Source organism: Salvia splendens, chromosome 10 (genome assembly GCF_004379255.2).
Source record: "Salvia splendens isolate huo1 chromosome 10, SspV2, whole genome shotgun sequence".
Lineage (NCBI taxonomy): Eukaryota > Viridiplantae > Streptophyta > Magnoliopsida > Lamiales > Lamiaceae > Salvia > Salvia splendens.
Window position 1 is genome coordinate 15644308 of NC_056041.1, and position 19922 is coordinate 15664229.

The 19922-nt window shown below is 38.5% G+C and overlaps 3 protein-coding genes across 6 annotated transcripts; 2 read left to right on the top strand and 1 right to left on the bottom strand.

The window, feature by feature from the left end:
• Positions 1-1287: 1287 nt before the first annotated feature.
• Positions 1288-8721, top strand: LOC121752009 (putative germin-like protein 2-1). The gene is made up of 3 exons (XM_042146873.1): positions 1288-1318; positions 7311-7394; positions 8186-8721. The coding sequence occupies exons 1-3, from the start codon at positions 1288-1290 to the stop codon at positions 8719-8721; spliced, it is 651 nt and encodes a 216-aa protein (XP_042002807.1).
• Positions 8722-9827: 1106 nt separating this feature from the next.
• On the top strand, positions 9828-13032 carry LOC121752007 (probable protein phosphatase 2C 43). Of its 2 annotated transcripts, none has more exons than XM_042146867.1 (5): positions 9828-10177; positions 11125-11515; positions 11766-12130; positions 12241-12477; positions 12543-13032. In XM_042146867.1, exons 2-5 carry the CDS (start codon positions 11212-11214, stop codon positions 12774-12776), a joined length of 1140 nt encoding a protein of 379 aa, XP_042002801.1. In that variant the 5' UTR covers positions 9828-10177; positions 11125-11211; the 3' UTR covers positions 12777-13032. The 2 variants fall into 2 exon arrangements, with proteins under 2 accessions (XP_042002801.1, XP_042002803.1); XM_042146869.1 differs by having other exon boundaries at positions 11202-11515.
• A 144-nt stretch (positions 13033-13176) lies between these two features.
• On the bottom strand, positions 13177-19430 carry LOC121752008 (actin-like). Of its 3 annotated transcripts, none has more exons than XM_042146870.1 (5): positions 19280-19430; positions 14978-15048; positions 14490-14883; positions 13523-14136; positions 13177-13410 (listed from the first exon to the last, which is right to left on the bottom strand). In XM_042146870.1, exons 2-5 carry the CDS (start codon positions 15035-15037, stop codon positions 13345-13347), a joined length of 1134 nt encoding a protein of 377 aa, XP_042002804.1. In that variant the 5' UTR covers positions 15038-15048; positions 19280-19430; the 3' UTR covers positions 13177-13344. The 3 variants fall into 3 exon arrangements, with proteins under 3 accessions (XP_042002804.1, XP_042002805.1, XP_042002806.1); XM_042146871.1 differs by lacking the exon at positions 19280-19430 and adding an exon at positions 16517-19247; XM_042146872.1 differs by lacking the exon at positions 19280-19430 and adding an exon at positions 15618-15801.
• Between the last annotated feature and the right edge of the window lie 492 nt (positions 19431-19922).

Here is a 19922-nt window from a genome sequence, read left to right on the forward strand (position 1 = left end):
CATCGTCCTCGTCATTCGATTGCAAAGCTCGGAGTGGTTCAAAATCAATAGAAGCTAAATTGTTGTAATAAAATTCTAAAATTTTTAAAGTACCAACTAGTCTCCATTTTGGATCCAAAACTTTTGCAAGCAATAGAACTGTTGGGATCTTATTGAAATACTTAAGCCATTTTTCAATCATATAATACAAAACACACATTAATTCTGGATTATTTACGGAATTTTTCATTGCAGTTTTAAAACCAAGTGATATATACATGCAATGTTCTAAAACACGAACGGATGTGCAATAATACACACCCGATAACTCAACGGTGGCATTTCTAAAACCTTTGAATAATTTAAATAAACTCATGCTTTGATCCCAACAAGAAGAGGTTAGATATAAATCATTTATAGGGAAAGTTCTATAAACATCAACCAAATATTCTATATGATCTAATGTAGAATGCAACATATCATATGTAGAGTTCCATCTAGTAGACACATCTAAAGTAAAAGTTGTGTACCTTATTTTCTTCGAATGACAATACTTCTTCCACGCCTTGGCAATATGAGGCTTCCAGTGGATCAAGGATATAGCTGTTGTAATAGGTTGAATATGTCTTTGCCATAAAGACAAAGCATCTTGTACACATAAATTTAAAATATGACATATACACTTTGGTCAAAATACTTACCACTTATCACCGAGGAGCAAGCCACAATTAATTCGGGTATACTTGCAGTGTTAGCGGTTGCGTTATCAAAACCAACCGAAAATATTTTGTTGCATAAATCATAATCATTCAAAACTTGAATAATTAAAGATGCAATTGCTTGTGCGGTGTGTGGTGTTGGAAATTGTCTAAAACCAATTAAACGTTTATTTAAAGTCCAACTATTATCTATAAAATGACATGAAATTCCCATGTAAGAATTTCTATGGTAAGAATCCGTCCACACATCAAAGCAAATATTAACTTTGTGTCCCAAGGTAGATAAAAATTTTCCCAATTCTCTTTTTTTATCAAAAAACTGCCGGTTGTTAGATCTTTGAGCAGTTGAGGGGGGGAATTCTTTTTGTAGCAACATTAAATGCGGTTTGCATAGTAACTTCATATTTTTTGTCATTAAAAAATTAAAAAGTAAATGCTTCATTGCCGCCCATCTTACCATAGCATCGGTAACATTTTTGGGATCATATTTAAATAGAGGCATACCTGTTTGAGACGATGAGTCGGCAGGGAAGTTTATTTGGCTTTGGGACTTAGTATGCCCATATTCCACAGGATGTTTTACCTTCAAATGGCGATGGAGAGTATCATATCCTCCACCGGTTCCAAATGGATAGACTTTCTCGCAATAGTTACAATATGCTTTGAACTCATTTGTCTCTATGGTAGTGGTCGGATCATTAGGATTTGAAATTACTACCGGGACCTTCTTGTAATGTTTGGTGAAAATATCGGATTTCAACTTTGGAGGCATCTTCTTCTTTTGTCGTCCTGAAGGAGGAGGAGCATCGGCCTCCTCATCATTTTTGCCAACTTGGCCTGCGCTAGAAGGGGGAATTGATGCGATCCATCATCGTATTCGAAATGCGAAGCCGAATGTGAATGCCCCCCTTCTTGGTCGGCGAGGACAAGTAACAAGGCCGCATTTCGATCTTCTTCCTCCTACGAAAATTATACAATTAAGTAAAAATACTAACAAAATAAAACACATAGACACATAGATGTTAAAAAATGAAATTATGAATTTAATAAAAATGAATTTAAAAAAACAAAAACATATTAGAACTTACTTGCGCTCGAAGAGCGGCTCGTCTTCCCACCTCCTCCGTAACTTGTGCTCTAGTAGGGCACGTCGACGACGAGTATCACTTTGATCTTGGGCAATTCCCTTGCCCCGATCACCACCACGACGAGATAAAGACATGATATTGATGGAAATTGAAAGTGGAGAATAGAGAGTAGTGTGATTGTGTGAATATGATAACGTAAACAACGTGAGTAAATTATGAACGCAAATAACGTAATAACTTGAGCAATTAGAGAGAATGAGGATAGAGAATAGAGAAATTGAGATTGAGAAGAGAAAGACTTGTTAACACAAGAATGGGGTGAGTAGAAACGAAGAGGAAGTGGGTTTTTATAGGGGAAAAATGTGATTAAATTAAATAAAAAAATAAAAAATTCAAATTTTTGAAAAATCGGCGGAACCAGCGGTTTTTTGGACGAAACCGCTGGTTTCGTCAACGGTTTCTGACGAAAACCGGCGGTTCCGCTGACGGTTTCTAAAAAGGCTAGTGTGTAGGTTGGAAATAGGCCTGAAAAGCTGTCGGAACCGGCGGTTACGATTTGCAAATAATTGGAACTTGAACCGGCCCGGGGGAACCGGTGGTTCCAGTCACGGTTCCAGTTTGGAACCGCCGGTGACGGTTTCGGGCCGGTTCGTCTAGTTCGGTTCGATTTGGGGACGTCTAGGTAAGAGCATGGTAAGAATAGAGTTGTCAATTGGATCGAGTTCAACACGGCTCAGGTCCATTATAAGTCAGCCCACAAGTTTTAAAGGAATTTTATAACTGAATAAACATGAATAAATAAAACTAATTTATATAAAATTGTGTATTGATCAATTAAAGAAGAAAATTTGGTAGTATTGATTTCATCGACTCACAATTAATCATTTATGGATCTAATTTTCAATTATGACTCATGCTTTACTAGAATGATCACTGTTAGTATTATAGAATTCTCGTATAGATTATTGATTACAACATTGACTCCATGACAAGTGATAAACTGACAAGTATTGTACTTCATTTGTCACCACGGAATAATATCCCAATTTGTTATTTCGGAATGTCCACAATTTAAAGTTTTTTTTTCATTTTAGGTAGTAAACCTCTACACTCACACTAAACCCCGTACTACAAAATTAACAAAGTATATAAAAAATAAGACCTACATTTTTTATTGAACGCGAGTGGGCGTCGTCATGCTGACGCAATAAATAAAAATGTATTGAACGGTAAAAAAAATTTATTTTTTATTTTTATCTTTTTTTATTCTATAAATACTCCTCTTTCATTATCATTCTACACACAAACACACATCTATTCTTCTCAAATCATTTCTCTTTCCTCTCCAATTTCTGTCAAAATGTCCGGCGACGGAAACTCTAGCGGCTCCGGCGGCTATGACTTGAACATGTTTGGCGACTGGGGGGGCATGTACAATGTCTTGGGTGCTTCCGGTTCGTCGACGCCGGGCACCCAAGGCTCGTCGACGCCGGCGGCGTACCAAACACCATATTTTGATGTGGATGCATACTCTCGTCCCTCCGCCCCCGAGGTATGGGCAATCGCAGGGATTATCCCAAATTAGGGAAAATTTTTCGGATGAGCCCACTCCGGAAGGAGCACGAGGCGGTGGAAGCTCCGGGGGTCGCACATTCGACGAGGACGAGGAGGATGTAGGCCGTCATCCATACAACCGCAAGGATACGATGACTCTGTTCAACGCTTGGGTCAGTGTCTCGTACGATCCCATCGTCGGGAATCAATAAACCCGCAAGTGTTTTTGGGAAAAGGTCACCGACGCCTACAACGAGAATAAGCCAAAGGGGGCCCGCCGCCGCACCTTGAAGATGCTCCGCAGTCATTTAGACCGAGTCGACAGAGATGTCAAAAAATTTTGCGAGATCTACAAGAATGAAGCGGCGAATTACCAAAGCGGAGCCAGTGGAGCCGACATTCTGAGAGCGGCTTTGCTAGTCTTTAAAGACGACATCAATAAAGAATTCAAACATGTCGATGTTTGGGAGTCGGTCAAAGACGTTGAAAGGTGAGTTAGGTGTCCAGTCCAGTACGGGCTCGAGCTCGAAACGCACGAAGCACACTGCTAGTGACCAATACTTGTCTAGTGAGGGCGGGTCAGGCAACGCCTCACAGGGGGTTGAGGGAACGGCCACCGATGCAGGGGGCTCCTCCCGTTCACGCCGTCGACCGCAAGGGACCAAGGCGACGAAGGTGGCTAGAGGGAGGAGAGGCCGAGGCGAATCAAGCCAGGCGGGCTCGGGCTCGGACACCCTAATGTCCATGTACTTGGTCGCCACGATGGCTGGCACTTCCCGCATGACACATCCCCAATATCAAGCTCATCTTACCAGAATTGAGTATATGACAAGACAAATTGGTATTCCGCCTCCAAGTAGCTTGAATGCACCACCACCGCCTTCTGGGGATGATTCGCCAACGGAGTAGTTTTTATAATTTATATAAAATTGTATTTTATATTATGTATTTTTTTAGGATTTTAGTTATGTGTTTTTTTTGTTTTTTTAGGATTTTAAATTGTAATTTTATTTTATTTAATGAAGTGTATTTTTATTAATTGAATTTGTTGGAAATAAAAATAAAAAATGAAATTGAATGAATAGTTAATGGATGAGATGGTTAAGAGATGGAGGGATGCATGTGCTGTCTCTTAGTTAAGAGATGTTGTGAAAAGAACCGTGTGGCCCATGAATAGTGAAGAGATGAGACGGTTAAGAGATAGGGATGCGGATGGCCTAACAATTCTTGTATTTGAGTGTAAATACTCATCGCTCAAATTTGTAGAAACACAATATATTATTCATTTATTGACCAAATAATAAAAATCATCCAACTAGTCTCTCAAAAAACCAGTTTTATCGAATAAAATTATAAAAGTAAAATGGAGACTTAACAACAGAAATATGATTAGAAAACAATCAGAGTCATTTACATTCAAACCATAAAATTCTATGTTTAATTACCCATAGACGAATAAATTAACACAATAATAAAATTAAAATATATTCAACATAAAGTAAACTACATAAATATGTGAATAATTCTGTCTAATTTAATCTTCAGATCGTTGTCTAATCAACTTCATAGCATCCCGAGTCCCGATAATGGAGATTTAGATGAAAAAATATGATGGAATAATACAATCTAGACTAAAGTCCCAAAATGGTCCTTAACATATTGCATTTTTTTTATTTTGGTCTAAAACATTACCTTATGAATTATTCGGTCCCTCACATTTGAAATCGGATCACATTTGGTCCATTTTGGACGGTTCCGTCAATTTTTTGACGATTTTAATTACCGAGTCACAAATCCGTCACTAATTAATTTATTTGTTCACATCACGTGTATCCAAAATGACATTATAATCAGGACCCCCAAATTTGCAGAAATTCCAACACTCCCAACAACATACAAGGCCAAACAAATATTACTTGCAAATCCACAATCCATACAGAAAGAATTCCCCCGTAACTAAGTCACAACCTAAAACTCCAGCAGCTCTCCCCCACAAAAATCTAAATTTCACAACCGAACCCCATAATTCCTGCCCACCGACACAGGCAATTTATCCAAAATGGGGCAAAACACAAGAAAACATCTAGTAAACGATATACCCAAAATCGGAGCGACATGGATTCCGAGAGGTTCTGAGAAGGCGCATAACCAAGGCTAATCTGCTTAGCGACGTTGATTTGAGCAGTTTCCGGGTCAACGCAATTCTGACCCGGATCGAAAACGCTTATTGTCAGCGCCAATTGCATCTGAAACTCCTCCTCGAAGAAACTGATATTTCTATTGCTCGAATTTCCACCCGAAGATGACGACCCCGTCGAGAGGCACCTCGGAAGACGGAGATGTGGAGGTCAATTGCTGAGACGGCGCCGTTTGAGATGAGGGAACCAGCGCGGGCGGCCGCACTTGGTTGTGGTGATCGCCGATGTGAAGCTTCCGGAAAAAGTGCTTCACTTTGGACATTTTCGTCGCCTCTCATCGATGGAAGAAAAAAATCTGATAATTTACAGTAATACACAGTAGAAGCCACCAGATTACGATGTCGAATTCACTCTAATTGATCGACTTTATGATTAGGGTTTGAGATTGAGAATGGGGAATTTGATTTCGGGGTGCTAAAATGCGTGGCGGTGGGTAGAGAATAAGGTGAGAAGAGGTTTAAACTGCGCACTTGGTGTTAGAAGTCATCGTCAGCTAACAAATAGCCGGTTGGTGACGGATTTGTGACGGATTAGTGACGGATTTATTTCTCCCAGTTAGTGACGGATTAGTGACGGATTTGTGACCCGGTAATTAACACCGTCAAAAAATTGATGGAACCGTCCAAAATGGACCAAATGTGATCCGATTTCAAATGTGAGAGACCGAATAATTCAAAAGATAATATTTTAGACTAAAATCAAAAAAACGCAATATGTTAAGGATTATTTTGAGACTTTAGTCTACGATCTAATTGATCATAGAGTAAATCCTACAAATAGATTACAATAGTATTGTAGGTTTAAAGGCAGATATAGCTAGATTATAGATAAATCATTGAACAATTATTCCGAATAGATATATTTTTGTGTGGTGGAGGCTAAAATGTGGTAATTAACTAAAATTTACACCTCATATATAAGTCTACCTATAGTAATTAACTTCAACAAACTGAAGACTTTCTTTACTTTGATTCAATTCAAAGTATTTGAAAAACTAATTTGGAAGCAAATTCATAAAAAAAAAAATGGAAAGCAAGAAATTTAAACGTAATCCAGGGTTAACTGTAATCTAATAGAGGTACGTAAGAAATTTAGTCTTAATTAGAGGCTAGGTAAACGAGCTTCGTAGAGACTAATTAATATTTATATTTACGTATTCACCATTTTCTAAAATAAAATAATAAAGATTAAAAATATAAATATTTACGAACTTTTATTTTATTTTATTTTATATTACTATTTTATTAATAATAAATAATACAGTATTAATTAAATAGTTAACATACTAGCTCGTCTCTAATAATAAAGTAACAGTATTAATAAGTCAAGTTGTCAAACTCGAACTAAACTCAATAACGTGAAATAGATTAGGTGTACAAAATAGGTTTTCACACTCAAGTCAGCTAAATTATATATCATCTCTTCCGGCATGAAAAAATATCTATATTAATTTATCTCGAATTTTATACATTCCAATAGAAAGCAACAAATGTCAAAGCAGTATGCATTAAATGATCAGTTCAAATTAAGGCAGCAACACTTTGTTCTTACATGGTTTGGATATAATGACGCAGAGCTTCTTCTGCCGCCGCGACTGTTTCAAAGATTCCTAGTACTACAATTTTAAGACAGGCTATCAAATCTTTCTATAAATAGATATGATTCCTCATCATCAATTGCATCACTCAAATTCATAGCAACTTAATACATCCCTACTAAATTCAAGCTAAATTTTGCAATGGCGAAACAATTCTCCCTCTTATTGAGCACAGTGGCTCTCAGTTTCTGTTGCATGGCATTTGCCTTCGAGCCTAGCCCGTTGCAAGATTTCTGTGTTGCAGATGCCTCTACCTCAGGTACAATCATAGATAAATTAAAATGTCAATTATTAATTTCATGAAAAGCGAATATCTATATATATATAGAGAGAGGTGTAGGTTCAAATGTGAACCCTTATTTAAATTCAGAATATAAATACTACTCCCTCCGTTCCTCAAATTTTATCACAGTTTGACTGGGCACGGATTTTAAGAATGTAATGGAAAGTGTGTTGAAAAAGTTGGTAGAATGTGGGTTGAAAAAGTTGGTAGAATGTGGGTCATACTTTTAGGTGGCGTTCGGTTGCCATGACTAATATCATGAGACCATCCATCTAGGATTAAGTTGTGGGATTATTTTAGTTGGAGGGGGAGGCTATGACTAATTATCATGAGACTATCCATCTAGGATTAAGTTGAAGGATTCAATCTTATGAACTAAACATGATACATATTTAATCATGAGATTTAATCTTGCCAACCGAACACCTCCTTAAAGTATTAATTAATAAAATTAGAGTGGGAATAAGTTAGTGGAATGTGGGGTCCATTACCAAAAATGGTAAAAAGTGAATTGTGGCAAATTTTGTGGGACAACGAAAATGAAAAAATGTGACAAAATTTCAGGGACGAATAGAGTATCATTTTCAGTCATTCGATCGCGAAGACCTGCAATGAAAGGCTACAATTCAATTTTTCATTAGCTCTATAAGTTTAGTGTAGCATTGTCACGAAAACCAACTTCTAGCACCATAGCAATAGGTTTTGGATATTTTTATTTTTGCACCCGTACATATCAATTACTTAATTATTAATGTTTTTCCTTTAAGCAAGAGTGAATGGTGTGGCATGCAAAACCCCTGCATCGGTCCAAGCTAGTGACTTCTTGTTCAATGGGCTCCACATGCCGGCCGACACAAAGAACCCCTTTGGTGCCACGGTCACCCCAGTAACCGTGACCCAACTGCCTGGGCTCAACACCCTAGGCATTGCACTGGCCCGGATCGATTATGCTCCCAAGGGGGTCATCGTCCCCCACTACCACCCCAGGGCCTCTGAGATCATCACGGTCCTCGAGGGTTCTTTGGAAGTCGGGTTTGTGACCTCAAACCCTGAAAATAGGCACATCACGAAGACCCTCCACAAGGGTGATGTGTTTGTATTCCCAATTGGTCTATTGCATTACCAGAGGAATGTCGGGGATGGATATGCAGTTTCTATTTCTGGATTGAGCAGCCAAAATCCTGGTGTTATAACTGCCACAAATGCTATTTTTGGATCCAAACCAGATATCACAAGTGATATTCTTGCTAAGTCTTTTCAGATCGATCAGAGCATTGTGGAAAATCTCCAAGGGAAGTTCTAGAAGAAAAATCTATAAATTTTATATCTTTTGATCATGATCAAAGCATTGTGATTAGTGTTTCTTTGTTTGTGAAAGTAGCTCAACGTTGGAGTTTGAACTTTGAATGTCATCTTTAATTTTGTTATTTCAGTTTTCAATTCTATCGTGTAGAGTGAGATGTTTTATTGCAAAAAGATGAAGGACAACCTTGTGTGATTTGTTCGAGATTTTATGAATTGTTATACCAATGGATCAACCAAGCGGACTTGTTATAACTGAAGAAACATATAGTCAATATTCATCATGGAGAGTAACAAAATAATAAATAGCAAACCGAACTTACCACATAAAGGAAAAGTTTTTGAAAAGAAACACTACTTTCACTTGAAAACTCCCAAAACTCACACAACAATAACTTCATCATCGAACTTATTTCATTTTTATTTATAATTACTGTAATACTATTTGCATACATCCAATCCATCTTTTTCCAAAATTTAACAATGCAATTACTAAAGTCCTTTTTTAGATTAAGAATATAAGATGAATATATCTACTTGAATTATTTTTCCACTTTTTTTGCCTTTATCTAATTGTCATAAGTTGCTTGCCAATAGTAACCAAAAAAGAACACCATTATTCACATGGGATGATCAATATTTTTTTTGACTTTATTCACATGGATGCATGGCCAAGAAATTTCCAGGTTCTTATTCTGCCTTTTCAATTTAATTGCATCTTCAACTAGAATCTATCTGAATATTACTATTATAAAAAAAATCGTCACGCTAGTCAGTATAAGGTGCCTTGAATGAAGTCCTTGAAAATAAAAATACAAATAAAAATAAAAATAAAAATAAAAATAAAAATAAAAGGTTTATTACCAGTATAGCAAAATACTCCATCATTTAAATAACAATTTATTTCTTAGGGTCATAACATATTTATACTTACTTGAAATTAATATAATGATATTCCATTATATCGGCTGCTCCACTTATCAATCATTACCCTCCAAATTTTTCCTATTTTTAAGGTTTTTATATATAAAAGTCAAATTCAAGAAAAAATATAAAAAGAGTTAGTAATTTTTTTATTAATTTGAAAATTATGCAAGTTGGCCTTCGTTAACTTTTTTCCCCTTTGTTTTCTCTCTCTACGTTAATACTTACACATTTAAGATGCAAAATACCTGAATTTCATTGTGTGAATTCAAACCCCAGATCCATTTTTCTCGCAGTTTCTGCGTACTTTCTTCATTTTTCATTAAATTTTGAGCTTCCCTACCTTTTTCGCTACTTTTGTTCGGCAAATCTCTCTTTAAATCACACATCGTTCGCAATCTCGCGAGGAATTCTCTTCTTGCGTTACTTAAAAGTGCAGTCTTGGCTTCAGATTGTGGTGCATTGATCAATTCCTTTTCTGGGTTCTCGATCTTAGGATTTTCACCTGCTATAGCTGTGGATTGATAATTCCGGTGGGTTTCTTGAGCTCAATTTCTCACTCCACTTAATTTATTAGAATTTCCCTCGCGCAATTTGGAGTTGAAGTTTGTTTCTGCGAGTATTTTTATAAAAATATCTTGATTTAAATTTCCCCTTTTTGTGAAAGATCGTCGGTTCAATTATTGTTCAGATGGGATCCATTGTTTTGAATTTCATTAATTAAGTACTCCATCAATTATGCTTCATTATTCATCCATATGATTAGAATTGGAAGATGTGATCGCGTTCATCACATGTCTCTGCTGTAATCTGAATTGAATTCTTGCCCTTTGCCCCCAAAATACACGTTTTTTTGCTATTGTACTCGAGCTCTCTGTACTATCGATTCACTAGTCGTTTTGTGCTTGGCATCTTTTTCCTTTTTTGTCATTTTGTATTTAATCTGATTCTTTGACCATTGGTCCTCGAATTTTCATCATGTTGCATTAGCTATGGGACAAATTTCTAGGGTTCCTCGATCACTTGCTGCCCTTTGTAGATTTCAAGCTGTCGAAATTTGAAAGTGTTCTTGTCTTTGATTCACATTCAGTGCGACCATAAGTTATTGTTTGTTGTAGTAGCTGCAAGTGGAATGCTCAAAAGCTTGTCTCTTTTGTTGTCCTTTGTAAATTTTCCTATCATCGTTGATTAGTACTCAATTAAAAAACCTTTGTTGATTAGTTCGCTTTTGAAATTTTATAGTCTTTGATTCTGATTCTTGTTTATTGTTGTAGCTGCAGCTGTAGTGTAAAAAATCTTGACTCTCTTGTTGCCCTCTGTCATTTCCAATCTTCATTGATTAGTAGTCATTTGAAAATCGTTGTTGATTATCACGGATTTGAAGTAGTCTCATTATTGATTCTGATTCAGTGTGAGCATACGTTCATGTTTGTTGTAGTGTTAAAGATCTTGACTCTTTTGTTGTTTTTCTACATGATAGGGCATAAAAAGTCTGTGGTTTGGTGTGGTTTCGTATTCTGCATCAACCTCAGAAACTTCTTTGATCTGAACTGACAGGAAATGAGGGATGTTCTCTTGGCTTGGAAGATTGGTGTCCTCATGTTTGCGCCCTTTCAGTCGATATGCCCGTATGAACAGGGATGATGATGGAAGCGCGGGAGGTGATGATGATGGGCTTCTGTGGTCTAGAGACCTTGAGAAGCATTCCCATGGCGAGTTTTCTTTTGCAATGGTCCAGGCGAACCAAGTCCTTGAGGATCAAAGCCAGGTCGAGACAGGCCGCAGTGCCACCTTTGTGGGGGTCTACGACGGCCATGGTGGGTGTGAGGCCGCAAAGTACATCTCTGATAACTTGTTTCGTCACTTTCTAAGTAAGTCTTGTTTCCCTTCAATCACCCTACTGCAAATCTCATGTGATGTACTATTATCTTTCTTAGTTTTAGTGATCTGTTTCGTGGCTGACACATTCTTTCATATCGTTACATAGTTTTAGGAGTTTAGTTTTAATAACTGAGAATCTGAGATTGTGGTTGGAAGCTTTGATGTTTGCTGAACTAACATGAAAAAAGCTTTATCATCAAGTAGGTAACGAAAGTTGGCTGTTGCTTATTTTCTTTACAGAACTGGCGAAAGAAACTGGAACGATCTCTGATGAAATCATCAGAAGCGCAGTATCCGAAACAGAAAACGGTTTCCTAACTCTTGTCCGGAGAGCTTACACAATTAGACCAGATATTGCAGCAATCGGATCATGCTGTCTAGTCGGAGTTATCTGGAAGGGAACACTCTATGCTGCTAATCTAGGCGATTCAAGAGCCGTGATTGGCTATCTGGATCGACCAAACAAAATTGTGGCGGAGCAGCTGACCAGAGATCACAACGCCTCTCTGGAGGAGGTGAGGAAAGAATTGAAGATGTCGCACCCTGAAGATCCGCAGATCCTAGTCCTCAGGCAAGGCGTCTGGCGCATCAAGGGCATCATTCAGGTTTGCAATCACTGCTTGGTCGCAACTGTTAGTTAACTTCAATCACTTAGGACTCGTTTCTCCTCTTGATGGTTCTTGGTCGATATTGATGTGAGGATGGTGTTTTGCAGGTGTCGAGATCCATTGGGGATGCGTATCTAAAGAGGCCGGAGTTTGCTCTTGACCCTACATTTCCTAGGTTTCACCTCCAGGAGCCTCTCCGTCGTCCGGTCCTAAGAGCTGATCCAGCCATGTTCACCAGACTCCTCCAACCCAAGGACAAATTCATCATTTTTGCATCTGATGGTCTTTGGGAGCACTTGACCAATCAAGAGGCTGTTGAGATTGTCCATAACAATCCAAGGCTGGTGAGCTCTCTCTCTCTCTCTCTCTCTACATTCTTGACCTGATCACTGTTTTCTTGGACTATCAGGGTATAGCCAGAAGGCTCATCGTGTCAGCTTTGATGAAGGCAGCCAAGACGAGGAAGATCCCGTATAATGAGATCAAGAAGCTTGATCAGGGCACGAGGAGACGGATACATGATGACATCACGGTTGTCGTGCTCTTCATTGACCATGATATGATAGAGAGGAAAGAGGGTGGGCCTGAGCTATCGATACGAGGATACACAGACACTGCCGGACCATCGAATTTTGATTTCTAGCGAGAGTCGGATTGCCATCAAGATTTGCAACACAACATGTTTAGTGTCTTCGAGTCATCTTCTCACTTCAATTTCTAACAGGTGCTCTGTGATTTGTCATTACCAGATTTGATGAGACGGATCCATATACTTTGATTTGCATCAATGTTTGTAAGAAATGTTTGAGATATGTGCAATTTTCTGTTTAATTGGTTAATGCATCTGTAAAGAATGTTGAGATAGCTTCAAATGCAAGCTGTGTTTTTTCATTTCTTTCTGCACCATGCCCACCTATTTTTTATTACTCCTATAAAATTTATTTACAGAAACTTTAGTTGTAATTGTGGCTTAATACTTATTTACAAGCAACTAATAAGCATATGTTAGTGAAATGTGGGCTTTCTTCCAAAAAACATGATGATTGATACACAAACTCTTCTAACATTAATATAAATGGGATAAAAGAAATATCGCCACCATGTCCAAAGCTTAAGAATTTAAAAAGCTCATAGCAAATAATAAAACACAAGAAACTAACAAGGAAAAGCAAATAGCAGCATCCCAAATCTCTCCACCAGCCATGATCTTCTTAGAAGCACTTTCTGTGGACAATCGACGGCCCAGATTCATCGTACTCTGCCTTGGCAATCCACATCTGCAAATTTCAACAATCAAATCATCAGTTAGTATCAATTCTTGAAGTTTTCGAGTTTGTGAATACTTAAAACTATTAAATGTAGTTGAGCAGCCCCTGTATATTGCATTACCTGCTGGAACGTGCTGAGAGAAGCCAAGATGGAACCTCCGATCCAGACACTGTACTTCCTCTCAGGAGGAGCCACCACCTTAATCTTCATGCTGCTCGGTGCTAGAGCGGTGATCTCCTTGCTCATCCTGTCAGCAATACCAGGGAACATGGTCGAGCCACCACTGAGGACGATGTTTCCATACAGATCCTTCCTGATGTCAACATCACACTTCATGATAGAGTTGTAAGTGGTCTCATGAATACCAGCTGCTTCCATTCCGATCATTGATGGCTGGAAGAGGACCTCAGGGCACCGGAATCTTTCAGCACCAATGGTGATCACTTGTCCATCGGGAAGCTCGTAGTTCTTCTCCACAGCAGAGCTGGTCCTGGACGTTTCAATCTCTTGCTCGTAGTCCAGAGCAATGTAAGCCAGCTTCTCTTTAATGTCCCTAACAATTTCTCGCTCTGCAGTGGTGGTGAAAGAGTAGCCTCTCTCAGTCAATATCTTCATGAGGTGGTCAGTCAGATCGCGCCCAGCCAGATCAAGACGGAGGATCGCATGAGGGAGTGCATAACCTTCGTAGATGGGGACTGTATGGCTCACACCATCACCAGAGTCGAGAACAATACCTACAACCAATCCATCAATAACATCAGATGTTTCCTCTATTATGTTTTACTATAACAGGAACTTTGATCTTAGAAAGCAAATGCTTGAAGAAAACTACATAATATAGAACTAAATCGAGATACCTCCTCTACTGATACAGCTTCCAACATAGGAGTATATCTAAAGTTACTCGATAACAATGCAGCAATTGTTATCAGTGAATCATTGATGCTAGTGCTACAACAAAATTACTTTACCTAAGATAATTTACTTTATTAAGTTAAGGGCTGACCACACAATTATAGAGTTCTTGAATAGGAAGGAACTATTTTGTCATGAACAGGAAAAATAAAATGGTTTAGCATTTGCTTACCAGTTGTACGACCACTGGCATAAAGGGAGAGAACTGCCTGAATGGCGACATACATGGCAGGGGCATTAAATGTCTCGAACATGATCTGAGTCATCTTTTCACGATTGGCCTTGGGGTTAAGAGGGGCCTCTGTCAAGAGAATCGGATGCTCTTCTGGGGCCACACGCAGTTCATTGTAGAAAGTGTGATGCCATATTTTCTCCATATCATCCCAGTTGCTGACAATTCCATGCTCAATTGGATACTTCAATGTCAAGATACCTCTCTTGGATTGAGCCTCATCACCAACATAAGCATCTTTTTGGCCCATGCCAACCATCACACCAGTGTGACGAGGACGTCCAACAATGCTGGGGAATACAGCCCTCGGAGCATCATCTCCAGCAAATCCGGCCTGGCAATATTCAGATCAATTAAAATTTAAGCATTTGCACATTGACTAGATGTTGATCAAATGAGTTTTTCGTTTGTTCAATCATAAGGGTTACCTTGACCATTCCGGTTCCATTGTCACAGACAAGGGGCTGAATATCCTCGGCTTCGGCCATTTCTTATTGTTCTGTGGATAAACAACATAACAACTACTATTATTCAACTTGTTTTATTACATTGACACAACACAATGTGACATCTTCTTGCGTCCTATGCTGGTCTCACCAAGATCAGTTATTCAGGCCACATAACAAATTTATCAATTTCATCAAATTTAAATTTGATCATTAGGTCATCCACAACTCAATCCCTATTTTTGCACAACTGTATTTTTCAGTTGTCACATCCGCATTTAACTTTTCAGTCACAGCACCAACAATCCAACCTCAAATTCAACAACAAATCAATTTTTCATTTTTTTATTATTCTCCAATTTCATGTGTTTATTAGTGTACAACAATGCGGCACCGATACGTCACCCTGTTGCCGTATCGCGTATCGGATACGTATCCGATACTGATACGCGACGGATACACCGACGATACGTATCCTGGGCGTATCCGCGAGGTGGGCCGTATTGGGCCGGGAAACCTCAGATTCGATACGTATCTTCGGTGGATACGGCCCAGTTTAAAGCCCATCTAAAGGAGCCCTGTTGAAAGGAGTATATAAGCAGCGGCTAATGTGTTGCCCTACCCCAGCTCGTCCCCACGCCCGACTCGCGCTTGCGCCGCCACTGCGACGACGACGACCCACGCCCGCGCGGTTGCAGCAAGGTTCTTGACATCGTTCTCTCCCTTCCTGTCACGCCCGCATTTTCTAAGGATAGAAAACACGGTTGATCGCGACTAGGGAAGGATTAAAGAAGCGGGGAAGAAAGGGGGAAATCAACACAAATCGACCATAGCTCGAAACAAATGGGAATAGCTCGAATAAAATCAGAGTATCTCAACAATCAACAACTCAAAAATGAATACTATCTCAACTATACAAGAACTCAAAAGAAGAACAACTACTTAGCGGAAGCATTTGAGAGAATGAATATGCCACGTGTGAAGACATGACACATTCTACACACTTAAATTTCTTCAACGGTCTTGCTCAACACCCACCGCACCCGTCACGCTCAACCTGCAATTTTTAAAAGAAAAGCAGGGCTGAGTACTTGATGCACTCAGTGGACTCATGCCGAAATCATTTTATAAAAAGTATTTATCATGCCACCATTGAGTGACCTCGGGTTTAACTTTGAAAATGCCCGAGACACTAAAATCATTTCCATCGTAAAATTCGGTTGATCAACCATTTTCCCATAGATGTCTACCATATCTGATCCATTGATGACAAGGAATGTGGCCACATTCCATGTCACTAGACCGGCCGACCCAAAAGACGGCTCACGATCTCCGTAGGTGTACATTAGCCTGAATAGGGACTCACTCCCTAGACAGACCCGAATTCGATTATCCATTGATGGCAAAAGCCACATCAGATAGGTTCCATAGATAAAACAAAACACGGCATGACAAATATTCATATCATTTTCACATAAAAATATACTTAGGGCATTGCCCTTATTTAAAAAGAAAGCCCACCTCGTTCACTTAAGAGTTTGCTTAACTCCGATTTCCGTACTTCGACCTTAATGTATCGCAGAGCTAGTCCTTTTTCTCTTTCGAAATTTTTGTGGCCGCCCGAGGCGTCGCTGGTGACGCCGGCCGTCTATTCATGTCCCCATCATTCTTGTATTCATAGTCCAATCCATGATCTATGTTTCTCTCTGCTAGCTCACGCCCTCGCGTCGTCGTTTCCATCCCTATCTTTTCCTCATCTCCTTCTACCTCACTACAGCACCGCCCCTCCGTGGCAGCCGCCTCTGCCTCCGTCGTCGCTCAGTCTGCCGAAACTGCATCGCCGTTAGTTTTCGCGGTCTTACCCGCCGCCGTTCAGATCTGAATCGCAGCGAGTCTCCGTCGATGCCTTTCTCGCACCGCCGCTGTCACTCCCTCAGTGAAATTCTCCAGCATCATCGCTGCTGTCCACCGCTGTTCGGCCCGTCACCGCATCGAAGTCGCGGTCAGCCCCTGCTCCTCGCCCTCTCTGCTACTGTCGGAGAAGCACAGGCAGCGACGTCGCCTCTGCCCGTCTGTGTCATCGCTGCCGAGCAGCAGCTGCTGTTGCTGCTCTCCCCGCCAGCACGTCGTCCTTCGCCTTCTCCTCGATTCACCGCACCCCCTCCCTCTCGTTAATACAACTCATCACCGCTGCTGTCATGCCTTTCTCTCTCTATTTCATACATTCATCCATTGTTCATTGGATCTTGATTGGTTTCTTCTCTAACCCATTATGTTTTCTGCAGACTGCGTTTTCCTTCTAGTTTGTGTTTTCTTCGGCTCAACTATCGGTTTCTCAAAGTAGTGATAGTTGCTAAATTAGTTGAATCATATGAAACGTGGAGTTGTGGGCTGTGTATATATATAAATTGTTGAGCTTTTGGAGGGTGGTGGAGAAAGTTACGGTGTCAGTTTTGTGTTGCGAAAGAAGAGTGAGGGAAGAGTTTATTTAAACAAATCGTTGTTGGGATTTGGTGGAGCTAAGTGCCAGATTTTGTGGAACAAAAATTGTGGGTTGGCCGTTGAATTCTCATGGAAAAATTGGGCTTCCCAAAATTGGCTCAAAAGAAAGAATAAATATATGTTTTAGGCTCATTTTCAACTTGAGCTACGAAAGAATAATTATTTGGTCCAAAGAGTAAAATCTTTTTCTCGACAAAAGAACAACGGCAAAATATTTTCAGATGCGCAAATGACGGTAATTTCAAAAACACAATAAAAATGGTAGAAAAAGTCGGGGTGTTACACTTCCCCTGTTAGAGCTTTCAATTTCAGCAGTATGACATCGTTCTCTCCCGTTTAATTATTTCCTAATTTAGAACCTGCTGCTATCATGTTATTTTGAGTGTAATAGACCTTTAATGTCTCTATGTTGAATTAGAATATCAATTTTGTAATTTATTATGCACTATTATTATTTATTAAAAAAATAGTTAAAACGTATCCGCGTATTAGGTTGTTTGGGAAAGAGCCGTACCCGCGTATCCGTATCCTTCGGATACGGATACACGTATCCGTATCGGTGCCGCACAGGTGTACAATATTTGTAAAATCAAAATAAAAAACTGAAAATTTGAAAATTACATAAAGAAAATATGTAACATTACATGAAGTAAATACAAAAGAACATAAACTTAAATTGTGATATTTGTAAAATGAAAATAAATAATTAAAAAATCAAAAATACTTAACTAAATTTCCAGATTACATAATTAAATACTGAAATTTTTCATAAAATCGATAGTGCAATTGTTGAGTTTTTTTATTGTGACAAGATAGCATTTTTTAGCCACTCAATCTTAAATACTTTCATTGGCTATATTTTTGTTCTTAATATGTACTCCAACATCGTTTTTGTCACCTGATTTATTCATTTTTATTCTATATGTCACACTAGCACAAATTTCAGAATGCTCAGTCAGTTATGAAATGCAAGATATGAAAAAAAAATTGGCAACAAGATATATCGTATAATACTTATTCATATATAAACTATGATACTTCTGTGAACAAGATCATAAGAATGGAGTAAAAAAATTGTTGAATACAAAACACATAACTAAGATCAATTGGGTCACTGAAAATAATATTTTTAGCTACAAAACAAATTTGCATGCACAGAGACTGTCAATCATTATCGTTATTGCCTTTTATTTTAACTACAATATTACCCACTTTTCAATCAATAATACTCCATATTCTGAATCCAATCCTTCATATATGTATGTAAGCTCTATACTATATAATCATACAGCCTCCAAAACTGAGTGCAATATAAATTTTCATCGTAAAAAGAGAATATAAAAGAAATTAAGTCATTTTTAAAAGTTTGGGCATTATTAACTTTAAAAAAAATAATTATACTCCAAATAACAATGGATTTTTTAGAAATTAATCTATTTTTATAAATAAAAACTAAAACTTGCGGCCACAATAAGCGTCCACGCAAAAAAAAAACATCTTACAATGCTGCCACCATATCAAACGATCAGTCAAGTCAAAATCAGTCAATCAGAAGCTCAAACAATTCCCCAACAAAATCTCATAAGCCCTATTTCCAGATCCACAAATCACAATCCACAAAACAGCGCAAAAATCACAGATCTCATTACCAAAACCTCATCCCCTCACAAATCAAAATAATCAAAAAACGGTACACAACACCAACGCCTCAAAACCAATCACTTCACAATCCTTTAACGGATTAAACCCAGTCAGAAATCAAATGGACAACTAAAACCATACCTGTGAAGTCTCTCTGAAAATGAATCACCTCCTTCCTTGCTCTAGCTTCGAATCTCTCTCTCTCTATCAGCAGAGAATATAACCTCTGTTTTCCCCTTCTCCGAAATAGTGGCGCCCCTCTCCTTGAAATTAGAATGGAAATGGAGTTTGCAGAATTGAATGTAATTCCCCTTTTAATGAACCCAAGATCCACGCCTCGATTAATCTTAGCCGTTGATATTCAAAAATGGGCGTGGGGCCCAACGACAGCAATACATTCCAAGCTATTCGTTTATGTCGGATTTACCCCTCTATTTTAAAACACTTCCTGCGTTTTCTACCCGGGTCTCTCGAGGTCAATTTCGGACACACAGTTTTGGACTCACAAAATAAGTCAAGAATTTTAATTTGTTTTCCAAACAATAGAATTGTCCACAAAAAGTTGTAAATATTCAAAAATAAATTTCCTATTTACCTACATGTGCGTGTTATTTTTATCATTTTTGGATCATATTTAAAAGTATGTGAACCACATTATTTTTTTCATTTAGAACTTTCCAAAATAAATATATTGCATGTACTATTTTTTTCTAGTTAGTAATAATAAATAATAAATAAATCTATTGCATGTACTATTTTTTTCTAGTTAGTAATAATAACTGAG

What these genes read in the sequence shown, in the direction of transcription:
- LOC121752009 (XM_042146873.1), top strand. Translation starts at nt 1,288, where the DNA reads ATGGCGATGGAGAGTATCATATCCTCCACCG. An exon ending in GAGTATCATATCCTCCACCG is followed by an intron (nt 1,319 to 7,310) that starts GTTCCAAATGGA and finishes TATTGAGCACAG; the next exon opens with TGGCTCTCAGTTTCTGTTGC. An exon ending in TGCAGATGCCTCTACCTCAG is followed by an intron (nt 7,395 to 8,185) that starts GTACAATCATAG and finishes TTTTCCTTTAAG; the next exon opens with CAAGAGTGAATGGTGTGGCA.
- LOC121752007 (XM_042146867.1), top strand. Translation starts at nt 11,212, where the DNA reads ATGTTCTCTTGGCTTGGAAGATTGGTGTCCTCATGTTTGCGCCCTTTC. An exon ending in CTTGTTTCGTCACTTTCTAA is followed by an intron (nt 11,516 to 11,765) that starts GTAAGTCTTGTT and finishes TTTTCTTTACAG; the next exon opens with AACTGGCGAAAGAAACTGGA. An exon ending in GCATCAAGGGCATCATTCAG is followed by an intron (nt 12,131 to 12,240) that starts GTTTGCAATCAC and finishes GGTGTTTTGCAG; the next exon opens with GTGTCGAGATCCATTGGGGA.
- LOC121752008 (XM_042146870.1), bottom strand. Translation starts at nt 15,037, where the DNA reads ATGGCCGAAGCCGAGGATATTCAGCCCCTTGTCTGTGACAATGGAACC. An exon ending in TGCCAGTGGTCGTACAACTG is followed by an intron (nt 14,137 to 14,489) that starts GTAAGCAAATGC and finishes GATTGGTTGTAG; the next exon opens with GTATTGTTCTCGACTCTGGT. An exon ending in CTCTCAGCACGTTCCAGCAG is followed by an intron (nt 13,411 to 13,522) that starts GTAATGCAATAT and finishes TGAAATTTGCAG; the next exon opens with ATGTGGATTGCCAAGGCAGA.